This window comes from Bos indicus x Bos taurus, chromosome 13 (assembly GCF_003369695.1).
Source record: "Bos indicus x Bos taurus breed Angus x Brahman F1 hybrid chromosome 13, Bos_hybrid_MaternalHap_v2.0, whole genome shotgun sequence".
Taxonomy (NCBI): domain Eukaryota; kingdom Metazoa; phylum Chordata; class Mammalia; order Artiodactyla; family Bovidae; genus Bos; species Bos indicus x Bos taurus.
The window spans coordinates 76,914,208-76,937,970 of record NC_040088.1 but is presented as its reverse complement, the minus strand read 5'-3'; the positions used below and the strand labels follow the sequence as shown (position 1 = coordinate 76,937,970).

At 38.7% G+C, this 23,763-nt stretch overlaps 1 protein-coding gene across 1 annotated transcript in view; it reads left to right on the top strand.

Moving 5' to 3' along the window:
* Nucleotides 1–23,763, top strand: part of SPTLC3 (serine palmitoyltransferase long chain base subunit 3) — a 149,967-nt gene that overhangs the window by 46,160 nt on the left and 80,044 nt on the right. The window contains exons 3-4 of the mRNA XM_027560294.1: nucleotides 6,984–7,138; nucleotides 7,768–7,916. Coding sequence (XP_027416095.1) covers nucleotides 6,984–7,138; nucleotides 7,768–7,916 — 304 coding nt within the window. The remainder of the gene's footprint in view (nucleotides 1–6,983; nucleotides 7,139–7,767; nucleotides 7,917–23,763) is intronic.

The following is a 23,763-nucleotide window of genomic DNA, read 5'->3' as shown; positions in this document are numbered from 1 at the left end:
CATTTTGCCTAGGCTTGCTTCTAGGAATTTCAAGGTGTCATGTCTTATGTTAAGCCCTTTTGAGTATAGTGTAAGAGTATGCGCTAACATCACTGTCCACCTGTCCCGTCACCTTTCCCATAACATGCAGCTGTCCACCTTTCCGGGCACCATTTGCTGAAGAGAAGTTTTCCCATTTTATATTCTGCCTCCTTTGTTGAAGGTTAACTGACTGTAGATGGGTGGGTTTATTTTCCGGCTCTCTATTCTGTTTCATTGATATCTATGCACGTTTGCAGAGCAATACCACCCTGCTTTGCTTACTGCGGTTAGTTGTATCTGAAGCCTAGAAGAGTTATGAAGGGGACTACTTTTTCAAGGGATTTTTAAATTGTCTCAGTATCAGTAATTGAATAGTTCAATTACTTTTACCCACTGACATGAAATATCGGCCAACATGTTGATTTTTTAGGTGAATTTACAAGTTTTCAAGTAGTTTGTAAAGATTTTCTCTATATACACCTTAGAATTAGCTTTTCAGGTATTGAATTTTTAAGAAGGAACTGTTGCTGCTTTAATTGGTAATGTATTAAATCTATGTTTTGACTTTGGAAAATTTGACATCTTAATAATAATATAATATTTTTCTTTTTATTCTTTGCATTCAAAAAGGTGGTATGTCTCTCCTTTTATTTAGATATTATGTCCTCAAATAAAATTTTATTTATTTTTAATTTTTATGTATTTTTTATTTAATTTTTTTAGCTTATCTTATTCTAAAGTCATCATTTTCTCTTATTATTGTTATTTGGGTACAATTTTTTGATTATGGTACTAATTAAATAGTACTTTTCCCCATCTCCGATTCTAATTAGTTATTGATGGCATACAGGAAAACTATTGCTATTTTCATATTTTAAGTTCAAAAACTCTCACCTTAATGAATTCTCTTTTTAGTTGTCACAGCTTCTCAGATAGTTGTATTGGAATTTCATGTGTGTCATAGAAAACTGTATATTGTCTTTTGATCTATTGTAAAAAACTTGTTAATTATGCTATTTTTTGTTTGTTTGTTTTAATTTATTTATTTTAATTGGAGGCTAATTACTTTACAGTATTGTATTGGTTTTGCCATACATTGACATGAATCAGCCACGGGTGTACATGTGTCCCCCATCCTGAACCCCCTCCCCCCTCCCTCCCCATCCCATCCCTCAGGGTCGTCCCAGTGCACCAGCTTTGAGTGCCCTGTTTCATGCATCAAACCTGGACTGGCGATCTGTTTCACATATGGTAATATACATGTTTCAGTGCTATTCTCTCAAGTCATCCCACCCTGGCCTTCTCCCACAGAGTCCAAAAGTCTGTTCTTTACATCTGTGTCTCTTTTGCTGTCTCGCATATGGGGTCATCATTACCATCTTTCTAAATTCCATATATATGCTTTAATATACTGTATTGGTGCTTTTCTTTCTGACTTCCTTAACTCTGTATAATCGGCTTCAGTTTCATCTACCTCATTAGAACTGATTCAACTGCATTCTTTTTAATAGCTGAGTAATAATAGCTGTATATGTACCACAGTTTTCTCATCCATTCGTCTGCTGATGGACATCTAGGTTGCTTTCATGTCCTGGCTATTATAAGCAGTGTTGCGATGAATATTGGGGTACACGTGTCTCTTTCAATTCTGGTTTCCCCAGTGTGTATGCCCAGCAGTGGGATTGCTGGGTCTTATGGCAGTTCTATTTCCAGTTTTTTAAGGAATCTCCATACTGTTCTCTATAATGGCTGTACTAGTTTGCATTCCCACCAACAGGGTAAGAGGGTTCCCTTTTCTCCACACCTTCTCCAGCATTTACTGTTTATAGACTTTTTATAGTTTATTTTTATATTAATATAATATAATTTTATTAATTAAATAAATTAAATAATATATACATTTATAGTCTATTGTTTATAGACTTTTTAGAAAACCTTTTTGCCCTCACCACAATCGGTAGTTTCCCTAACAGGGAGTGAACCTGGGCCCTCAGGAATAAGAGCATGGAGTCCTAACCGCTGGAGCACCAGAGAATTCCCTGTTGCGGAGTCCTAGGTGCTGGAGCACCAGAGAATTTCCTGATTTTCTTTTTTAAATATCTACTTTTTTGTCATTTCACAGGGCTTTTAGATGTGTGGTAGAACACATCCAAGCACTGAATGTACCATCTTTTTTCAACCTCTCTCTAATTTCTTAATAAGAAAAATCAGATTTTGCCCTTCTTACTTTGTGTTTCTCGTACTTCAGTGAATTGTCTATAATAAAATTACCCTTCCCAACAAAAAAGGAAAACATAAACATATTTTATTATTTTTCTGAGCTCAACTGTGGTAAGAGAAACAACTCTTTCTCAAAAGGAAGTAATGCAATAACATGAAATATTAGGTGAAAAGAGAAGTGTTACTGTCAGCACAAGTAAAAACTGTGTTTGATAGTGACTTTTCCCTCTCTCTACAAATCCATAGTTCTATTTACTACTGAATGAGAAGGTAGTTAAACCCGAAATGAAGAAACATACTTCCAAATTTGGTAGTATTTTTTGCAATAGACCATGGATATGTTCACTTAGCCCTGCAGTGTGGTTTGTTGAAAAGAGTATTCATTGGTACAAATCTCAATCTGTCCACTCAGATTTTCTGACTTTCTGTTAAATTGTCTATAAAAATAGGATAGATAAATCTATAACACTTGGAAAATGATAAAGTACCTTACAGGGTTACTGGTAGAAAAAGAAAGAAAGTCATATTGCAGAAGAAACAAGGTCATTTTGTGGCTGTATTATTATTAGGGTTTCTCCACCCTCCTATAAGTCTTCCCTGGTGACTCAGCGATAAGGAATCTGACTGCCAATGCAGGAAATGTGGGTTCTTTCCCTGGGTCAGGAAGATCCCCTGGAAAAGGAAATGGCAACCCACTTCAGTTTCTGTGCTAGGAAATCCCATGGACAGAGGACCTGATGGGCCACAGTCATTGGGATCACAACGAGTTGGTCGCAAGTTAGCAATTAAACAGCAACGATGACCCTCCTATACCCTACTCCAGAAAATGATTGTGTTTTTGTGGCCGAGGGTTCACTCTCACATCCACCTTTTGTGTCAGGAAGAAAAATATAGTTAGTAGACCATGTGACTCAGAGGATGAGATGGCTGGATGGCATCACCAACTCGATGGACATGAGTTTGAGTGAACTCCAGGAGTTGGTGATGGACAGGGAGGCCTGGCGTGCTGCGATTCATGGGGTCACAAAGAGTCGGACACGACTGAGCGACTGAACTGACCTGAACTGAGACCACGTGATGAGCTAAATATGCAGATGGATAAAGATACATCCTATTGCAGCACTTCAGCTTTTGCAACAGCTAGTCCAGATTCATATTTTGATATAGTGACAATGCTGTGGGAGGCTTACCTGAGACTAGAGGACAATGACCTTTGGAAGGCATTCACTGCTCATAAAGAAACCTCATAGTGCTCAAAGGAATGAGGTGAGGTGAGAAAACACCTACACAGAGGCAGGAACCTTCATGGCTGCAGAGGAATAGGAGCTCTGTAACTAGAAGGCAGAACTTCTTCGCTGGACCAACCAGATCTAGTTTTTTGTTTTTTGGTTTTTTTTTTAATTTTTATTTCATATCAAAGTATAGCTGATTAACAATGTTGTGCTAGTTTTGGACGTACAGAAAAGTGATTTGGTTATACATATGGCTAATGTTTTTCAAATTCTTTCCACATTTAGGTTTTTACAGAGTATTGAGCAGAGTTCCCTGTGCTATACAGTAGATCCCTGTTGGGGATCTATTTTTAATCTAGCAGTGTATACCTGTCAATCCCAAACTCCCTAACAATCCCTCCCCTATACCCTACCTCCACCCCCAGCAACCATAAGTTTGTCCTCTATGTCTGTGAGTCCATTTCTGTTTTGTAAATATGTTTATTTGTATCCTTTTTAAACGATTGAACATATAAACAATATCATATGTCATTCGTCTTTCTCTGTCTAACTTACTTCACTCAGTATGATAGTCTCCAGCTCCATCTTTGTGGTGGCAAATGGCATTATTCTTACATTCTAAGCTTTCCAACCTCATTTTCCCCTCTCAGGAACAGGTAGATGACTGAGCCTGTGATTCAGATTTAAGTTAGCATTTATACCACCCACAAAACATAGCTCTACTTGGTTAAAAATTGCCCTACCTCTTCAACAGAGAAGTTTCAAGTGGCTAATTTATAGAAATTTCTACTGCATGTGGAGATTATTCCGTAGCAGAAAGTCCTCTCTCACCCCACAAAATTGGTTAGAATCCCCATGTCTTGCTTTCAGAGCTTTTATCTCAATAAAGAGCTAGCTTCCCATTTCTTCACAGGTAGAAACTCTGGACCTCTGAGCCAGGAGCCAGAAGTTTGGGCAGGGCAGAGCATGTTCTCACCTCCCCTCGGGGTGTCTAGAGACACATCTTCATGAGACCTCAGTGACAGAAGCTGCAGACTTTTTCTTAACTCCTCCATGGCATGGCGATTTGTTGGCTTTCGTATACCATATTATAGGTCACTTTTTGAAATTTTTATTTTATATTGAAGTATAGTTGATTAACAATGTGTTAGGTTCAGATGTACAGCAAAGTGATTAAGTTATATATACACATGTATCTGTTCTTTTTCAAATTCCTTTCCCATTTAGGTTATTAGAGAATATAGAGCAGAGTTCCCTGTACTGTACAGTAAATTCTTGTTGGTGATCTCTTTTAAATGTAGCAGTGTGATGTCCGAAGTGACTGCTGGTAGACCAGATGGAGCGGAGGTTGACCAAAGTCCAAAGTACTCAACTAATTGGGCCTAGTTTTCCTCACAGGTCAAATGCGTATTTGAACTCCATGATTTCCGTTGTTCTTTCTGCCCTGGTATCTTGAGCATCTTGTGGTTCCATGTCTGAAATCAATTTTATTTTAATTTTGTAGGCATACTATTTTGGTTCTTTTCTTTCTAAAATCAGCTGTTTTCTTAAACCAAAGTTTAACTTCTCCTCTAAACTAACTGCTAACTCTATTTTGTGTCAGATTGCTCATAAAACCTAGAACTATCATTCCATTCAGAGTCCAGACATATTACTGACAGATCTACTTCTTTCTTTTCTTTCTTTTTGTAAGATAAGTTTAGATGACTTCATTTCAGATAAGAAATTAAAAATTAGAAATAGAAGGACGCAAGCAATGTTTGGGAATATAGAGTAACTGACAGATCAGTTTAAAAAAAAAGAGGTCTGAGAAAAATGTATGAAATCAAAACAGAAATAGTTTGAAAAAGATTTTCCTAGAATTACATAATCAAATTTTCTCTCAAATATATGTCCATTTCCATGTTAAATGTAAAAGGGTACAATTATCATAATCTATAGATTTAAATAATAGTAAAATCTATTTAAGGGCATTTCACTATTTGAGAGAAAATATATTTGATATGAGAATTTCAACTTACAAATGTCATCAGTAGAGTTGCCCAACCATCCTTCAAATTCACATGCACTAGTCCCCAGGACTTTTTCTTATAGACGATCACAGTTATCCCCAGATATGATGCCATTGTCACTAAAAACCAAAAAGTGAAATAACAGAAAAAAACTGTGTCATGGATCCAGCCAGCAGCCATCAAAAGATGCAGATTCTATCTTTTTCCATCCGATTGGACCCTCTCAGAAGATGAGAGGGCCAGATTGGTAGCATAAGAAGTCCTTCTGCAAAGCCTTTCCCCATCATCTTCCTTGTGCCTTTAGGATATAAGTTCCATTTCATAAGAGGAAGAAAGAAGTTAAAGAAAATGAGAGGGGGAGTAGGGAAGCTCACCACTCCCAATCTTCAGTGGCTCCTTACTGCCCCCAGGGTAATGTCTGAGTTTCTCATGAGCACATGTAAGGCTCCCATGTCCTGCACCCAGCAGATTCGGCAGCCTCACCCACACTGCAGTGAATGGTAGGGAACTCAGGCGACAGAGCCAGACCAGCAGAACCTTGGCTTTGACTCCAAGTGAAGTGGGAGCCATTATAAGCTTGAAGCAAAGAATGACAGGATCCATCATGTTTTATTCTTGCTCATTCTTCTCAAATATACCCTACATTTCCAGCAAAGAGACCAATTTACGCTGAGTGCCCTCTCTAAGCATACCTACCCATCGTAATCTCATCACACTGTCAGTGACCATCTCCAAAGCCTCTCCTGCATAAAGCCATCTTGATTCCTCTGGCAAAACATGATTCCGCCTCTGGATAAAATCTTACAAACACCCAAACTATTTGACTTTGCCCGAGGTTTGCATTTTCTACCTTGTTCTAGCTTAGGAGTTAGATGACAAAGTCAAATATGTCTTGCTCTGAGCCTCACCTGGATTGCAGGTCCCTCGGGCATGGATGACATTTGATACAGCAAAACAGTGCTGTTGCTTCAACTTTGAGAGAAGCCAAGTGCCTCCAGGAGCTCTCCAACTCAGTGTCTATGCCCTTGGTCACCTGCCAGCAATTATGCCAATAGATCCAACAATTCAAGTTCATCCATGTTTCTAAACACATTACGAGTGGGACTATTCGTGGTCAAAAAAGTTAAGACCAAATAATCATCCAACTAGTTCTTTCCAACTAAACTGCTTTAGACATAAACACCTCTTGGTACATTTTCAATAAAATTCACTGGGATTCATTGTCTCCAGCATTCTTTTGGAGATTTGTGTTGTGCTATCATTTTTGATGCCTTTATTTGCCACAGGTTTTCCTTCTCCCACTAAAACGGAAGCTCCTTGGAGGTGAAGAACTCACAGAGTTATTTGTGGACCCGGCCCATCCCCTTACCCAAAACCCTTGCTCAAAATATTTGCAGATGGAATATTTTCATGGCTCCTCCACATCTTTCAGTGTTTATTTGTAAATGAACTATAAAAAGGGAGAGACCAAAGTAAACTTCTGCCTCTCTTATAACAGGATTTTGTGCCACTGTATCAAAACTTTGAGAATTTTTATATACGGAACATTTATATGAGAATCAGAGACAACTGGAACCGGCCCATCTGCAGTGCCCCGGGAGCTGTGTTCGATGTGATGGAAAGGGTGACAGATGACTACAACTGGACATTTAGGTGAGGCAGCCATCTGGATGGGCTTGAAAGAAAATGCTTTCAAGGAAATTCTAGCATGGGTGCCAGATTACAGATCTGAAAGAAAAACAGCAATGAAACAGCTGGTCTTCCATCATTCAGCCCTTTGCAAGCCCTCATGGTGCCAGTGGGGAAGTCACAGTAATTAAGTTGCCAAGGGCAGCTTATTTGTATTGCAATTAAGAGAAATCTGTGGCAGAAGGTGCAGGATACACAGAACCAGCCAGGAAGAGTCTTTTTCAGCTTTATTGACAAATTGTACCCTTCTAGTTCCAGCTGAAGGAGCCCATGATGACCATGGCTGTTTCTCTTTTGAAAGTCCTTGCTGCAATTTAAACCAAGGTGTCATGAAAGCAAGCACCCAAGAAAAATCAGAGCTGAGTAATACTCTATGGCCCAGCTACCTTTTCCCAATGCTCTGCCCAGATTCATGATGGAGTTACTCTCCTCCAAGGGCAAATCATTTTGTGGTGACAACAAGGCTGATCAAAAGGAAAATAGAAAAGATGTGATTTAGGCCAAGCCTAAGATCTCTTTCTGGTAGTATTTTATGGTACCCTAGGATGATATTGAATGAAAAAGTCCTTTGTGTTCACCTGACCTCTCTGCAGGTTTACTGGAAGAATCATCAAAGATGTCATCAATATGGGGTCCTATAACTTCCTTGGCTTGGCAGCCAAGTATGATGAATCCATGAGAACAGTAAAGGAGGTTATAGAGACATATGGCCTAGGCGTGGGCAGCACCAGACAGGAAATGGGTATGTACGTTCACTATTTTGAAATTTTTTTCAGTTAGACCTGATTCCTATGGCTACTTCTCAAATCTAGATCATATCTAGATTGTGTGCCACAAAAAGCTATTTTAAAATACAAAAAGAAAACGGTATATTATGGCCTCTTTGAAAATTTCAAACATTATGCTCATACTAGGCAGTTTATTAAGATTTTAATTCTCCAGAACAAATAAAAATGATTCTCTCCTCACCATGTGATCTGAAAAAAGCAGCTATCATACCTCTTCTATCTGGCCCTTTTCTGAGTCATTTTCTCCACTTTTATTAAGCAGCTTTGCTATTTTTCAATCACAGGCTTCCCTGTCCTTCACTATCTCCCAGAGTTTGCTCAAACTCATGTCCATTGAGTCAATGATGCCAGCTTTATTAAACAGGTTTATTGAGGTTTAATTATGCCTTGAGATATAATAGGAAATAGCAAGCCTTGCTAACACTCTTGCCTGGAAAATGCCACGGACACAGGAGCCTGGTAGGCTACAGTCCATGGGATCGCAAAGAATTGTACACAACTGAGCAACTTCATTTCTCATTGAGGTATGATTACTATTAAAAGGAAAACATTGTACTTATTTAATATGTATAATTTAATGAGTTTGGACATATGCATATTCCTGTGAAACTGTCACCACAATCAAGGTAATAAATATATCTATTACCTAAGAAAGTGTCATATCACCCTCCTTTTTGTGGTAGGAACACTTAGCATGAGATTAACTCTTTTTTTTTCTATTTTTCCCCTAAATAAAATTTTATTTTTACTTATTGAAGTACAGTTGACTTATAACATTATGTTAGTTTCAGGTGTACACCTAGCAATTTTATATTTTGAGGTCTACTCTTTTAACAAGTGTTTCTAGAGCACAGTACAGGATTGTTCTAGGCATTGTGTGGTAGGGAAGATTTCTAGAACTTACTCATCCTGCATCTCAGAAGTGTCATACCCATTAAACAACAACTCCTCATTTGGATTTAGCTCTTTCTCCTACTTCTTTTGCTGATACCCACCACTTTTGTACTTGACTATTGCCTATTTCTGCTCCTCCTGTGAAGGGAGGAATGGGTCTCCTTGACTGTTGTGTTGAATGAATGGATGGATGAATGATGAATGAATGGGAAAGGTAGAGCCAACAATCTTTTTATTTCTTTTTTAGCTGAAACAATTTTCTCTTAAAAGAGTAAAATCTGAGAAGGAAACTTCTGCTCCCCACACTTCTGGGAGAATGAGGGAGCAGCTTGTTCCTGTAGCTTGGCTTCACTGTTCCTGGCCCAGTGTCTTCTCCTATATGATCTCATTTATGCCTCTCCAAAACCTGTGCTGTAGAGGCAGTACAAGTGGTGTTATTCGCATCTTCCAGAGGAGGAAACTGAGGACCACATAACTCAGTGATGTGCCCACAGTGGCAGCTGTGGTAACTCCTAGTCTCACTCAGCTTTTCTACTAAACAGTTTTCCATCTGGGATAATAAACACAGGGCTCACCAGATCAGCCTCAGGCCTAAGAATCAGATGCAAATCTACCAAAAGTGGATTCACCATTCATGAAACATGCCACTCCTAGAGAACCAGTTGGCAGAAGGGCTTTAAAAGCCAGCAATTAAAAAGACCGGTGCAATAAATCAATATCACAGTAATCCAAGTCTATGCCCCAACCAGTAATGCTGAAGAAGCTGAAGTTGAACGGTTCTATGATGACCTATAAGACCTTCTAGAACTAATAGCAAAAAAAAAAGATGTCCTTTTCATCATAGAGGACTGGAACGCAAAAGTAGGACGTCAAGAGATACCTGGAGTAACAGGCAAATTTGGCATTGGAGTACAAAACAAAGCAGGGCAAAGGCTAATAGAGTTTTCCCAAGAGAATGCACTGGTCATAGAAAACACCCTGTTCCAACAACACAAGAGAAGACTCTACACATGGACATCAACAGATGGTCAATACCAAAATCAGATTGATTATATTCTTCAAAGCCAAAGATGGAGAAGCTCTACACAGTTAGCAAAAACAACACCAGGAGCTAACTGTGGCTCAGATCATAAACTCCTTATTGCCAAATTCAGACTCAAATTGAAGAAAGTAGGGAAAACCACTAGACCATTCAGGTATGATCTAAATCAAATTCCTTATGATTATACAGTGGAAGTGAGAAACAAATTTAAGGGGCTATATCTGATAGAGTGCCTGATGAACTATGGACGGAGGTTCATGACATTATACAGGAGACAGGGATCAAGACCATCCCCAAGAAAAAGAAATGCAAAAAGGCAAAATGGCTATCTGAGGAGGGCTTACAAATACCTGAGAAAAGAAAAGATGGGAAAAGGCAAAGGAGAAAGGGAAAGATATACCCATTTGAATGCAGAGTTCCAAAGAATAGCAAGGAGAGATAAGAAAGCCTTCCTCAGCAATCAGTGCAAAGAAATAGAGGAAAACAATAAAATGGGAAAGACTAGAGATATCTTCAAGAAAATTAGAGATACTAAGGGAATATTTCAGGCAAAGATGGGCTCAATAAAGGACAGAAATGGTATGTTCCTAACAGAAGCAGAAGATATTAAGAAGAGCTGGCAAGAATACACAGAAGAACTATACAAAAAAGATCTTCACAACCCAGACAACCACAAATGGTGTGATCACTCACCTAGAGCCAGACATCCTGGAATGCAAAGTCAAGTGGGCCTTAGGAAGCATCACTATGAACAAAGCTAGTGGAGGTGATGGAATTCCAATTGAGCTGTTTTAAATCCTAAAAGATGATTCTGTGAAAGTGCTGCACTCACTATGCCAGCAAATTTGGAAAACTTAGCAGTGGCCACAGGACTGGAAAAGGTCTGTTTTCACTACAATCCCAAAGAAAGGCACTGCCAAAGAATGTTCAGATTATTGCACAATTGCACTCATCTCACAGGCTAGCAAAGTAATGCTCATAATTCTCCAAGCTAGGCTTCAACAGTAAGTGTACCATGAATTTCCAGATGTTCAAGCTGGATTTAGAAAAGGCAGAGGAACCAGAGATCAAATTGCCAATGTCCATTGGATCATCAAAAAAGGAAGAGAGTTCCAGAAAAACATCTGCTTCTGCTTTATTGACTACACCAAAGTCTTTGTGTGGATCACAATAAACTGTGGAAAATTCTTAGAGATGGGGATAGCAGACCACCTGACCTGCCTCCTGAGAAATCTGTATGCAGGTTAAGAAGCAACAGTTAGAACGGAACATGGAATAACAGACTGGTTCCAAATAGGAAAAGGAGTACGTCAAGGCTGTATATTGGCACCCTGCTTATTTAACTTATATGCAGAGTGCATCATGCGTAATGCCAGACTGGATGAAGCACAAGATGGAATCAAGATTGCCAGGGAAAATATCAATAACCTCAGAGACGCAGATGACACCACCCTTATGGCAGAAAGCAAAGAACTAAAGAGCTTCTTGATGAAAGTGAAAGAGGAAAGTGAAAAAGTTGGCTTAAAAACTCAACATTCAGAAAACTAAGATTATGGCATCTGGTTCCATAAAGTCATGGCAAATAAATGGAGAAACAGTGGAAACAGTGAGAGACTTTATTTTCTTTGACTCCAAAATCACTGAAGATGTTGACTGCAGCCATGAAATTAAAAGATGCTTGCTCCTTGGAAGAAAAGCTATGACCAACCTAGACAGTATATTAAAAAACAGAGACATTACTTTGCTAACAAAGGTCCATCTAGTCAAAGCTTTGGTTATGTATGGATGTGATAGTTGGACTATAAAGAAAACTGAGCACCGAAGAACTGATGCTTTTGAACTGTGGTGTTGGAGAAGACTCTTGAGAGTCCCTTGGACTGCAAGGAGATCCAACCAGTCCATCCTAAAGGAAATCAGTCCTGAATATTCGTTAGAAGGACTGATGCTGAAGCTGAAACTTCAATACTTTGACCACCTGATGTGAAGAACTGACTCATTGGAAAAGACTCTGATGCTGGGAAAGATTGAAGGTGAGAGGATAAGATGATGACAGAGGATGAGATGGTTGGATGGCATCACCAACTCGATGGACATGAGTTTGAGAAAGCTCCAGGAGTTGGTGATGGACAGGGAGGCCTGGTGTGCTGCAGTCTGTGGGATCACAAAAAGTCAGACACAACTGAGTGACTGAACTGAACTGTGCAATAAACTGCCATTCAAATTGAACATATTTTTATCCACATACTCAGTACTTAACTAGAACTCCAGAGTCTATAAGTGGTTTTCCAGATTTCTTGGGAAAGACATGGTATCTTTTTTTTTTTTTAATATTTATTTACTTGGCTACATCAGGTCTTAGCTGCAGCATGCAGGATCTTCGTCATGTTGCATGGGATCTTTTGTTGTGACATACAGACCCTTGTTGTGGTGTGCGGGCTCAGTAGTTGAGGGTCATGGGCTGAGTTGTTCCTTGGTATGTGGGATCTTAGTTCCCCAACCAGGGATCAAACCAATAACCCTTGAACTGCAAGATAGATTTTTAACCATCGGACCACCAGGGAAGTCCCAACACTGTATCTTTATTTTGAGGCATGAGGGCTGGAGAAATAAGCAGGGAGAGGAAGAAAAGTTCTCCTTCAGAAGAGCTGAGTCTCCCACAAGCCTGGAAGGACACCTTGTCAAAAGAGACACGGAGTCAGAGACAGTCACAGCCACCAGAACCTTAAGGAGACAGCCTGGCACAGGCTTCCAGTGAAGACAGATCCAGAATAAGGGTCCCTGATTCTGCAGATTCAACAAACTCAGAGAAACCAGACAGAGATGAGGAACCGTGTCTGCACTGCCTACAGCCGACATGCTTTCCCCACCTGCTCATCCTTCTGAATTGCTGAGCTTTTAATGTTCACTTGCTTCCTCGAGCTCTCCAGCTCAAGCTCTCAGAAGAAAATTTTAACAACTTCCAAGTAAACAGAGAGAGAGCAAAACAAAAGCCACCCGCAGTAATTTTAGCAAATAGAAGAACTGAAAACAAGAATGTAAGCAGTCAAAAACTATATGACTAAACAGGGTACATTTGAAATTGTTTTGCAAGATTAATAGTAACCTGAACATAGCAGGTAGGAATTGGTAATATAGTTTTGAATGCTATTTATTTTAAGAAATACAAGTTACTTTTGAAAAATGTGTACTACATAGAAAATGTTAGCAGGGCCGATAGACTAACAATACTTTGGAAATATAGAGACTTAATTTTTACTAACTGAAATAGCTTCTTGAGGAACTCGAAATAAAAGTTTAGGGACATTTAGATTGAAGACAAAAAGAGAAGAGGACGGCAGAGGATGAGATGGTTAGACAGCATCACCAACTCAATGAACATGAACTTGAGCAAACTCTGGGAGATAGTGAAGGACGGGGAAGCCTGGCGTGCCACAGTCCATGGGGTCGCAAAGAGTCGGACACAACTTAGTGATTGAACAACAGCAATCACTTAAAATACTTCCTAGAACTTTTAAAAACAGTTTCCAACATTCAAAGGGGGAAAGAACACAGAAATCATATTACAAAATAGAAAAATTCAACAAAAAAGAAATCAAGAAGAAATGTTTAAAATGTAGTAAAAGGATAAAACATCATAAATATTATGTTGACCAAAAATATACATTTAGAACACATTTGCTTACTGAAAGCAAAAGACTGAGCCAAAAACTAAATTCAATTATGGGCTGTAATCAAAATACAACTAAATGAAAGTTATTCTAAAAGGTGAAAAAATGGGAAGATGGGTCCCAACCAGACACCTGATTCCACCTCCCTGGTACAAACAACACTAAAAAAACACCCTCCGTGCCCAGGAGAGAGGTTGGGACAGTGGAAGGAGCACTAAAAAGTGCCCAAGAGTAGGGTGTTTGCCAAATCTGCACCTAAAATTTTAAAACCAGGCCCAAAATAGAGCCGGAAATGACACATTTCCAGACAGATACGTACAGAATTGCAAGTGGTATTTTAAGATGTGAAGTGCTGTGCTGCTGCTTATTTTTCTGAACAACTAAAAGAGAGCAGAACTTGGAGCTCAGGGAGGTTTGGACCCTCTCGTGGTGGATTTAACATTTCACAGGCTGAGGGGAGTGGATGACTGTGATGTTTAAAATGTCCTAAACATGAGACAGGGTGAAATGGCAACTTTGAATCGTCATTCAAGCGTTTAAAATCTCTGACCCGTTTTCAATTCGTATCTTCTATGCCAGTGCTGGTTTTTGTTAGAATGCTCCCTGATCTGGGCTGTCTCCTTGCAACTGTGTGCCTTATGCAATGTTTTTGGTCACTACAGACTAGCCTTTTTTTTCAATAATATTTTTAATCTGTTGTGAAAGATTAGACATTTTTGACTTTAGGTGTGTGACATTACTCTGAATTAGGGATGTCTGGAATGAACAGTCTATTAAGTGTTGAGACTGATACTCTTTTTAAAGTGGCTTGCCTTCAAATTTTTAGCTGGAAAGTCTATAGATTAACTGTCTTTGCTGAAAAGTAGCTGGAATAACTACTGAAATTTATTTAGAAATGGATTCAAAAACTACACAGTTATTTAGATTTTTAGCACTAGGATTGAGAATTGTGTAAAAACTGTTCATAATGTCTGAGTAGTAGCATCAAACAATCAGTAATATCTTCAGGAAGTCCTTGGAGGCCTAGTGGTTAGGATTCGATGCCTTCATTGATGGGCCCAGGTTCGATAACTGGTCAGGGAAATAAGATCCTACAAGCTTCACAGCATGGCCTAAAAAAATAAATAAGTAAAAATGAAATGGAAAAAACCCATCAGTATTATCTTTATTATGCAAGATATTTCTGTATGTGGAAGATGTTTGTTTGAATATATTGATTTAACAATGGCAGACACTGATGCAGTCACCCTAAGGCAAGGTATGTGCAGAATTGCTTGTTCTTACGTCACAGGAATTAAGCTTCAAGAAAAGAATAAACTGAAACCTGAAAAATAAATAAATAAATGACCGAAGGTGTGGTACAAATGCAAACAGAAAGGAAAGCAGTTAAGGAAAGTTAAGATTAATGCATGAATTATTAAACATAAGAAGAGATTCATCTTATAAAAATTATGTAGAGAGCCTTCTTCATAATGAAGATCAGTGCAGTGCCCAGAGAGTGTGCATTAAGTAACACAGCAGAGGCATAGATGATTCCTAATTTTTCTATAGAAACTGAAAATTAGTAGGATAATGAATTATCCTAGGAGGTTTCAAAAATCATGTGGGTCAACTTAATGTGCCTGATTAAAAACAAAAGCAACAAAAATAAAAAATGAAATAGTGATAGGAGACTAAAGTAACTTCCACTCTTTGAAAAATGAAGGCAAAAAAAAATAAAGACAAAGAAGACATTGATGGTATAGTTATTGAGTTTAGTTTAATAATTATGTATTTAATGCTGAACTTAAAACGACCAACACAACATTGTAAAGTAGTTTTCCTCCAATTAAAAAATAAACTTAATAAAAAAAGAGAACAAAACATAAATTTTTAGGAAAACTGTTTTGAAAAAAGGAAATAGGAAAAGTTGTTAAAGGCTTTTTTTAAATGATGTTACATACCATAAAAATAAAATTCATGTTTCCTGAAAAAAAAAACCAAAAAAACTATTACCAGTAGATGTAATCTTTTTAAATACTAACTTAATTTTCATACAAATTTACTATATTTTATGCACAAAGCAAACCTCATTAAATTCCAAAAAATGAAATCTACATAGGTCACATTCTTGGGCCACAGTGAAATAAAACTAAAAATTAATACCAAAATTAGAAATGAAACCTTTTTAAAAATCACTTGGAAGTTTTAAAGCCCTGTCCTAAGTAACTCTTGGATCAACATGGAAATGAAGTCACAATGAAATCATATTTAGAAACTAACAATTATGAAAACATCATAGGATCCAACTAGTTGTGTACTCAGAGGAAAATATGTATTCTTACATTACTAAAGTAGTAAAACTGAAGCTAGTAAACTAACCAATCAAAGGAACAAGGGATAAGAGGAAAGCAAAAGTACCGAATTGTTAAAGATTAAAACAGAAAGATAAATTAGAGAAGAGTAATTTCTGTTGTGCTGAGGCACCTATATTTTATAATGACTATATAAGTCACTAGAGGTGATTCTGATGACCACTCAGAGTCACCCACCACTAAGCCAGCATAACCCTGATCCCAAAATTTGGCAAACATTTCATAAAAGGAAAATTATAAGGCAATATTATTTGAGAAAAAAATATATAAGAAATTGGCATTGCATATTCAAGAGCACAGTCAAATAACAGAATACCATGAGCAAGTAGTTCTATTCAGGACTGTAAGGATAGTTAACTCAGTAAGACACTTTGTAACCTTGAAAGACCCAAGAAGAAAACACATGAATATTTTGATAGATGTCACTAAAGCAGTTATAAAATTTAGTATCCATTCCTTATAAAACTTTTAATAGGATAAAGAGAAGAGATTCTTGAATGGAATAAAAAAATATCTACTTCAAACAATAAGACTACACTTTGTGATGAAACTTCTGGTTACTAGAAGCTTTCACTTTGAAGTCAGAGAAAAGATGAAGATGTGTTTTTACCACCATTTTAGTAACCTTTGGAAGTACTAGGTAGCATAATTATTCATTAATTTTTTATTCTTTATGTTAATAAATAGCCACTGAATAAGTACCATGTGACAAAATAAGAAATATATGTGCAATTAAAGAAGAGGTGAACAGATGATCTGGTCGCTTCTTTCTCTAGTTTTTAAGCCTTGATTTTTGAGGACTAAAGCGACCCTCTGAAGGGGCTGTTCTCGAGACTATTATAGAGATGAAGGATGGTGGAGCAGGAGGGACAGGGTCCGAGTCTACTTTCCACCATTTTACATAGTAAACTAACAAACATTTATTAGAAACAACAAATATTTAATGAAGAATTCAATAAAGACCTAAATTCAAAAAAGACAATTTTAAAAATTCAGTAAGTCCATGATCCACAATCAATAAGAGGACATACTGGGGAAAATAATATTATTAATAAACATGAGGAAAAATAGCACAGACCTAGGGATAAGCTTATTTTGAAAATGTTTAGAACTTATTTGAAGAAAACTATAAGATTTTTATAAAAGACCTAAAAGAATACTTGAAACAAACAGAAAGATATGAGTATCTTAGAAGGGAACATCTCATTCTTAAAATTTGATCCTCTCTTCCCTAATTGAAAGGGTAAATTAAACACAATCCCATGACATAAATAAAAAGAGTGGGCAGTGTGGGTCTAAACTGAAGCTCTAGAGACAGGCACAGTTCGGTCCACCCATTTGTATAAGAAAAAGAACAGTATTTCAAACCAGCTGGAAAAGGATCAATTATGTCATAATTAATTTTGTGATAACTGGCTGATCATATAAAGAAATCATCCAGATTCCTGCCTCACACATAGTATCTTAGTAAGCTGCACTTCGCTAAACTGCTAATGTGTTTACAATTGTAGGTAAAAACAAAAAGTCACCAGAAATAACTGTATAAATAAAACTGAGACTGAGTGAATGACTAAATGGATGAAAGGATGAACAACTGAACAGAATAAAACTACTCAGACAATTCAAGTACAAAAGGCACTCGTTTTGTGTCCCTTGGTAAGGACCCTGCTGGAAATGTCAGACTGCAGCGCCCTTGATGTGAGCAATGCTTGTGTCTTAGTCCATGGGCTGATGTAACAAAATACCACGCACGGAGTAACTCATAAACAATGAGTGTGCTCCTTGCAGTTCTGGAAGCTGAAAGTCTGAGATCAGGGAGCCAGCGTGGCGGGTGGGGCCCTCTTCTGAGCTGCCGACACCTCCTTGTGTGTTTCCTCATGTGGTGGAAGGGGTGAGGCTGGCTTTTGGGGGCCTCTTTTGTAAGGGCACAAATTCTATTTATGAGGGCTCCATCCTCGAAACCCCACCAAACCTCACCTCCACATCCAACACTCAGGACATTAGGTTTTCACCGTATGGATTTTAGGGGAACACAAGCATTCAGACTCCAGCCGCCACTTCACTAGCTTGTCACTTATCAACCCTCAGCCCTGCAACCCATAATGACCTCCGGTCTTTCCAGTTGTACTCAGCTCACCTGGCAGAATCCGCTTATGTGGCAGGGATCCATTCTAAATGATCTCCATGCAACACAAGCTGCTCAGGTCCATAGAACACAGGGACTCTTCTTGTTCGGAGAGACAAGTTGCTCCCAAGCCACCACTAGCCACAGCTATCCTTTGGATTTCACAAACCTGATTCAGACAATGGTCCACTGTGTGCCTGTGCTTCAGGGAATCAGAAATAGCTTTCCCAGAAACATAAGGCAAAAGATACAACAAAATGAAACATTTAAACTTCTGTACCAAAAAAAAAGAACAAACAATGTCAACTAAGAGTCAAAGAACAAAATTAGAATTATTCACCTATATGTAACAAGACATTCATATTCTTAATGTGTAAAGTGAAAGTGATAGTCACTCAGTCGTCTCTGACTCTTTGCAACCCCATGGACTGTAGCCCCGCAGGCTACTCTGTCTGTGGAATTCTCCAGAATACTGGAGTGGGTTGCCATGCCCTTCTCCAGGGGATCTTCCTGACCCAGGGGTCAAACCTGCGTCTAGCTCCTCCCGCATTGCAGGCAGTTTCTTTACAGTCTGAGCCACCAGGGAAGTCCAGGGATGTGTAAAGACTCTTACAAATCAAAAGAAAGAGAACATCCCAGTTTAAGAAGTGGGCCAAGATTTTGACAAATTTCAAAGCAGACCAAACTTCAGAATTAGGACAGTGTGATGTTCCTCATCCCACTTTTTCATTATCACCTCCTCTATGATACTTTAACAGCCCAGAGACACTAAGTATTTGTCTACATGGTACACAGATATCTCTGCTTTACCTAAAAGTAGAGTAAGGTACGCTCCCTCCAAAAACCAATTTTCAACCGTTTGGGAGCAATATCCCTGTTTAGAATGCATATGTTACCCTTCGGGGAGGAGGATGGTGATCAAGGAGGGCGCAAAGGGACTTCCTGGAAGCTGTTCATATTGTTTGCTTGTTTGTTTATCTTGATGCAGTTATGTGAGTTCTGTTTATGAAATTTCATAGAGCTCCATATGGACAATTTGTTTCCTTTTCTCTATGTATGGCTAGTTTAAATGAAAATTTAATTTTTAAAAGTAGATTCAGTACATAACTGGACAATTAAGAAAAATAAATATAAATGGTCAATGAGCCTGTGAAAAATACTCTGCACTTAAAGAAAAAGTGATGAAGATGCAGAGTTACCATCTTTTACTTCATTGGCAAAAGACAAAAAATAAGATCCCATAGTTTCAAAAGAGTAAAGAAAAGGGTACCCTTATATACTATATTGTTGATAGAATAAATTGCAGGACAATTTGAAAATGTATCAACAATAAGCTATTTAACTCAGCAGTTCCATTTTGAGACAGTTTGCTTTGAAAAATTTGAAGGTGTTCAATGAGGTATGATTGAGAATAATCATTGAATTATATTTAATAATAGAAAAAATGAAATAAGTGAATTTCCAGCCATAGGAAATTGATTAGATATACTTGGTAGATCTGTTTAACATAATATTAATTAGTCATGCAGAGTTATAATGTAGTTGCTCAGCAGAACGATTGAGAAGAAAGTCTCTGGGATGAGGTTGCTGGGATTCAAATACTAGTCCTTCATTTGAATGGACCAGGGCCTGAGACGGAGAAGGCAATGGCGACCCACTCCAGTACTCTTGCCTGGAAAATCCCGTGGACGCAGGAGCCTGGTAGGCTGCAGTCTATGGGGTCGCACAGAGTCGGACACAACTGAAGCGACTTAGCAGCAGCAGCAGCAGAAATGGTTGCACAGTTACAAGAAACCTTGAGACCTTAAGGTGGCAGCTGGCAACTGCTAACAGGTATTGTTTTGAGAATGGCAGGTGCTGTCCTTGAGTTTTTTAGAGTTCAGAAAAGTCAGGTTCTCAGTGATACAGGAACATGTCTGAAACTGCATCCACAACGGCCACCTTGCTCCATTTCGGATGCCTGAAACACAGTTACTCTATTTTGGTTTTTAAATGCATTCTTTTCTTTAATGGTTAAATTAGAACCATTTGACAGGCCACAGACAAGTTACTCTAGTTAGCATGTGTGCTGTGCTTACTTCCTCAGTCGTGTCCGACTCTGCGACCCCATGGACTGTAGCCCTCCAGGCGCTTCTGTCCGTGGAGATTCTCCAGGAAAGAATATTGGAATAGGTTGCCATGCCCTTCTCCAGGGAATCTTCCCAACCCAGGGATCAAACCCAGTTTGCAATGCAAACTGCATTGCAGCCAGATTCTTTACCATCTGAATCACCAGGGGAGCCCCCAAAGTGCAACTTGCTGAAACCCGGGATTGAACCAAGGACCTTTAGATCTTCAGCCTAACACTCTCCTAACTGAGCTATTTTGGCAACTTAGCATAAGGACTTGACATTTGTGTCTCTATTCACAATTACTTCAACTAGTTCGCATAAAGTTTTTTAAATCATGTGTAGGCCAGGATGATTTCCCCATACATCAATATGTGAAAATTTCTTCCATCAATTTCTCCCCTCTTCTCTACTTTTGGTCAGCAAAGAGATGTAGCTTCTTGGTCTTTCTTTCCCTGTGTACTGGATGGTTAAAAGGGGATGTGTTGTCATGTACCCCAATATTCACAGCAGCACTGGTTACAATAGCCAGGACATGGAAGCAACCTAAATGTCCAACAACATATGAATAGACAAAAAGATGTAGCACATGAATATGATGGAATATTGCTCAGCCACCAAAAGGAACAAACTGGATCATTTGTAGTGACGTGGATGGACCTAGAGTGTGTCATACAGAGCGAAGTAAGTTGGAAAGAGAAAAATAAATATCATATATGAATGCATATATGTGGAATCTAGAAAACCGTACAGATGAACCTATTTGCAAGGCAGGAATAGACACAGATGTCAAAAACAGACATGTGGACACAGATGGGGAAAGGAAGGGTGGGACCAATTGGGAGAGTACTGGCATATATAGACTGCTGTATGTGAAATAGACAGCTGGTGGGAAGCTACTATAAAGCGCAGGGAGCTCAACGCTGTGATGACCTAGAGGGGTGGAGTGGCGGGGGCAGAAGGAAGGTTCAAGAGGGAGAGTGTATGTGTGTGCATATAGCTGATCCACTTCATTGCACCGCAGAAACTAACACAACATTGTAAAGCAATTGTAGTCTAATAAAAAAATAAAATTTTTTTAATTAAAAAGATTTCAAAAAGTGGATGTGTAGTAATAGCATATTATCTGAATCCACGTGCTCTGTAAGTCCTCTGGGCTGCCATCTGCCTCCCTACAAAAAGTGTGCTGGGACTTCGCTGGCAATTTAGTGGCTAAGATTCCATGCTTCCAACGCCAGGGAGGTGGCTTCCATCCCTGGTCAGAGAACTGAGATCCCACATGCCATGTGGCATGGCCAAATTTTTTTTCAATTAAAAAGTTAGCTGATATAGATAAGTACTTGGGAAGATGAATCCCCTAGATTTAAGAGCAATTGTCCAGATTTCTGAATTCGCTGCACATCAGGGTATATCAAGCTATAGTCTCCTTTACTTCATTTAGACTAACAATCCTGTTAAATCCAAATATACTAAGGATACGGGTTAACTTTGATTGACATTGGTACTTGTGTATATCGTTTAACCACTGATAATGTCAAACAATAATCAGTCTCAAAGCTGCCAAGAACAAAGAACTTTGTTTGGGATCTTAAGAACTGTAGTTCAGGAAACAGATTTGAAAGAGTCTTCTGAAGGGAAAGCAACATCTCTCAAGAGTCACACACACTGAATCTGAACCTTGGCTCTAGACTTACTAACCACTGCCCTCGGGCAAGTGAACTAAACCCTGGTTTTGGTGTCCTTACCTGTAAAACAAGTTCATAACTTCAAAAAGTTGTATGACAATTAATTAATTTAAAGCTTGAAATGTTTCAGTAGGGCAGGTTATCACATTGCTAAGGAGATAGCCTGCCCGTGTTAGCTCTATCTCCTTTGGGTAAGTGGCATCACTTCTGTGTCTATTTCTTCATTGATAAGATAAGGACCAGGGTGCCTATTTTATAGAGTGTGTGAAGGTGTAATGATTAAATTAAATCACCACAGTACATAAGTGGACCCTCATTAGAAGCTGATTCCCCTTCTTTCTTCTACCTTTGTATTTAGAAGTGGGTTTTTAAAGACAGAATCAAATGTGAATTTGCTCTGTACAGTAGATAATAGTGTATTAATAATAATGGTACTGGGATTATATAAGCAAATTCCCCTGTTTTTAGGAAATAGTGAAATGTTTAAGGGTAGAAAAGGCATCATGATTGTAATGTATGAAGTAGTTCAGAAAAAATTACATTTTATATATATAATATATAAAAAGAGAGAGAATGGTGTTTAAAGAAGCATACTAAAATGATAACATTTAGGGAATCTGAGTGAAAAGTATTTAAGGATTCTTGGTATAGTTCTTACAGCTTTTCAGTATGTCTAAAATTTTATCAAAATAAGATGTTTAAAAGAAAAAGTGTGAAACATAACTCTACTGTGCATGTGGTCAGAGGTTATGTACAGGTCATTTGATCCACTTAAAAATTCTCCTCTTATTGAGATTATTTGTGACAGGAAAGCTCATCATAGTTATGTATCCATGCCTCACTTAAGGTTTTTGTTTGCATGGGATTCTAATTATCTATTAATGCTTTAACCTTCCAAGGGGTCAGGAGTTTGCTTGAAATTAAGGCCTGGGAAGGTGGGCAGATAAAAATCGTTTCTGCTGTTTTACCGGACTTCATCAGCATGAGTGTTCTCTTGGCCCAGCAGCAGTGGCCAATATTCAGAGTGGCAGTGTATTCTAGACCCATTTCAGACACCACATCTGGCTTCTAGGCTTTCCTCTGATTCACAGGAAAACAAAGGTACTCGGGAGGCTCTGTAGGTCCACAACCCCTACTAGACCGGTCACAAGTGGACTAAGCAGAGAGCAGGTATTCTAGGAACCTTGTGGTGGAGAGCTGAGAGGTGGGATCCTTTAGGTGGAAGGGTCGATGCTCCTTCTAACGCAGGAATCACCAGTTCAAGCACAGTGGCTCAGAAGTGGGCTGGGAGCCGTGGCACGGTAGGAGGGGCCGGATGAGAAAGCTGGCAGGTTGCCACCGTAAATGGCCACCTACTCCTTGCTCACGTCTAAGGAACAGTTGACAGACAGGATATTCTGGATGAAAAGTGACGACAGCCACAGTTTGGAAAACAGTCTTTCCACGTGCTACATAGGCAAAGGTGGTGGTTGGGAAACGGGCTTGTTAATAACACCCACGCTCTTTACGATTAACCAGTGTCAATATCATGACCAATACCATTAGAAAACCAACTGAAATGTGGAGTTCATAATTTGCTACTTTTCCTTAAATCTGATTTTTATTGATATGACTGATGGTGGCATAGCCTGTGCTTGGCAGGCAAAAGCCCTGCAGAGAGAGCTGCCAAGAGCATATACCCAGCTTGTATTCATTCTTTTATCACAATGTAGATTTCCAGTAGCCACTGGATAAATAAACCATCAGTATAAGAGCAAGTGTCAATATAGGCACAATGTCACAATTTGGATATCCATTCTTACCAGCCTAGGTGTGGTTGTTACTGACTTTCAGAGACTAAAGAAAAGATGAAAGTCATCACAGAGGGAAAGAGAAATAAAGATTATTGTGGATTTATTTGTACCTTCAGAATCTGCCTGCCGATG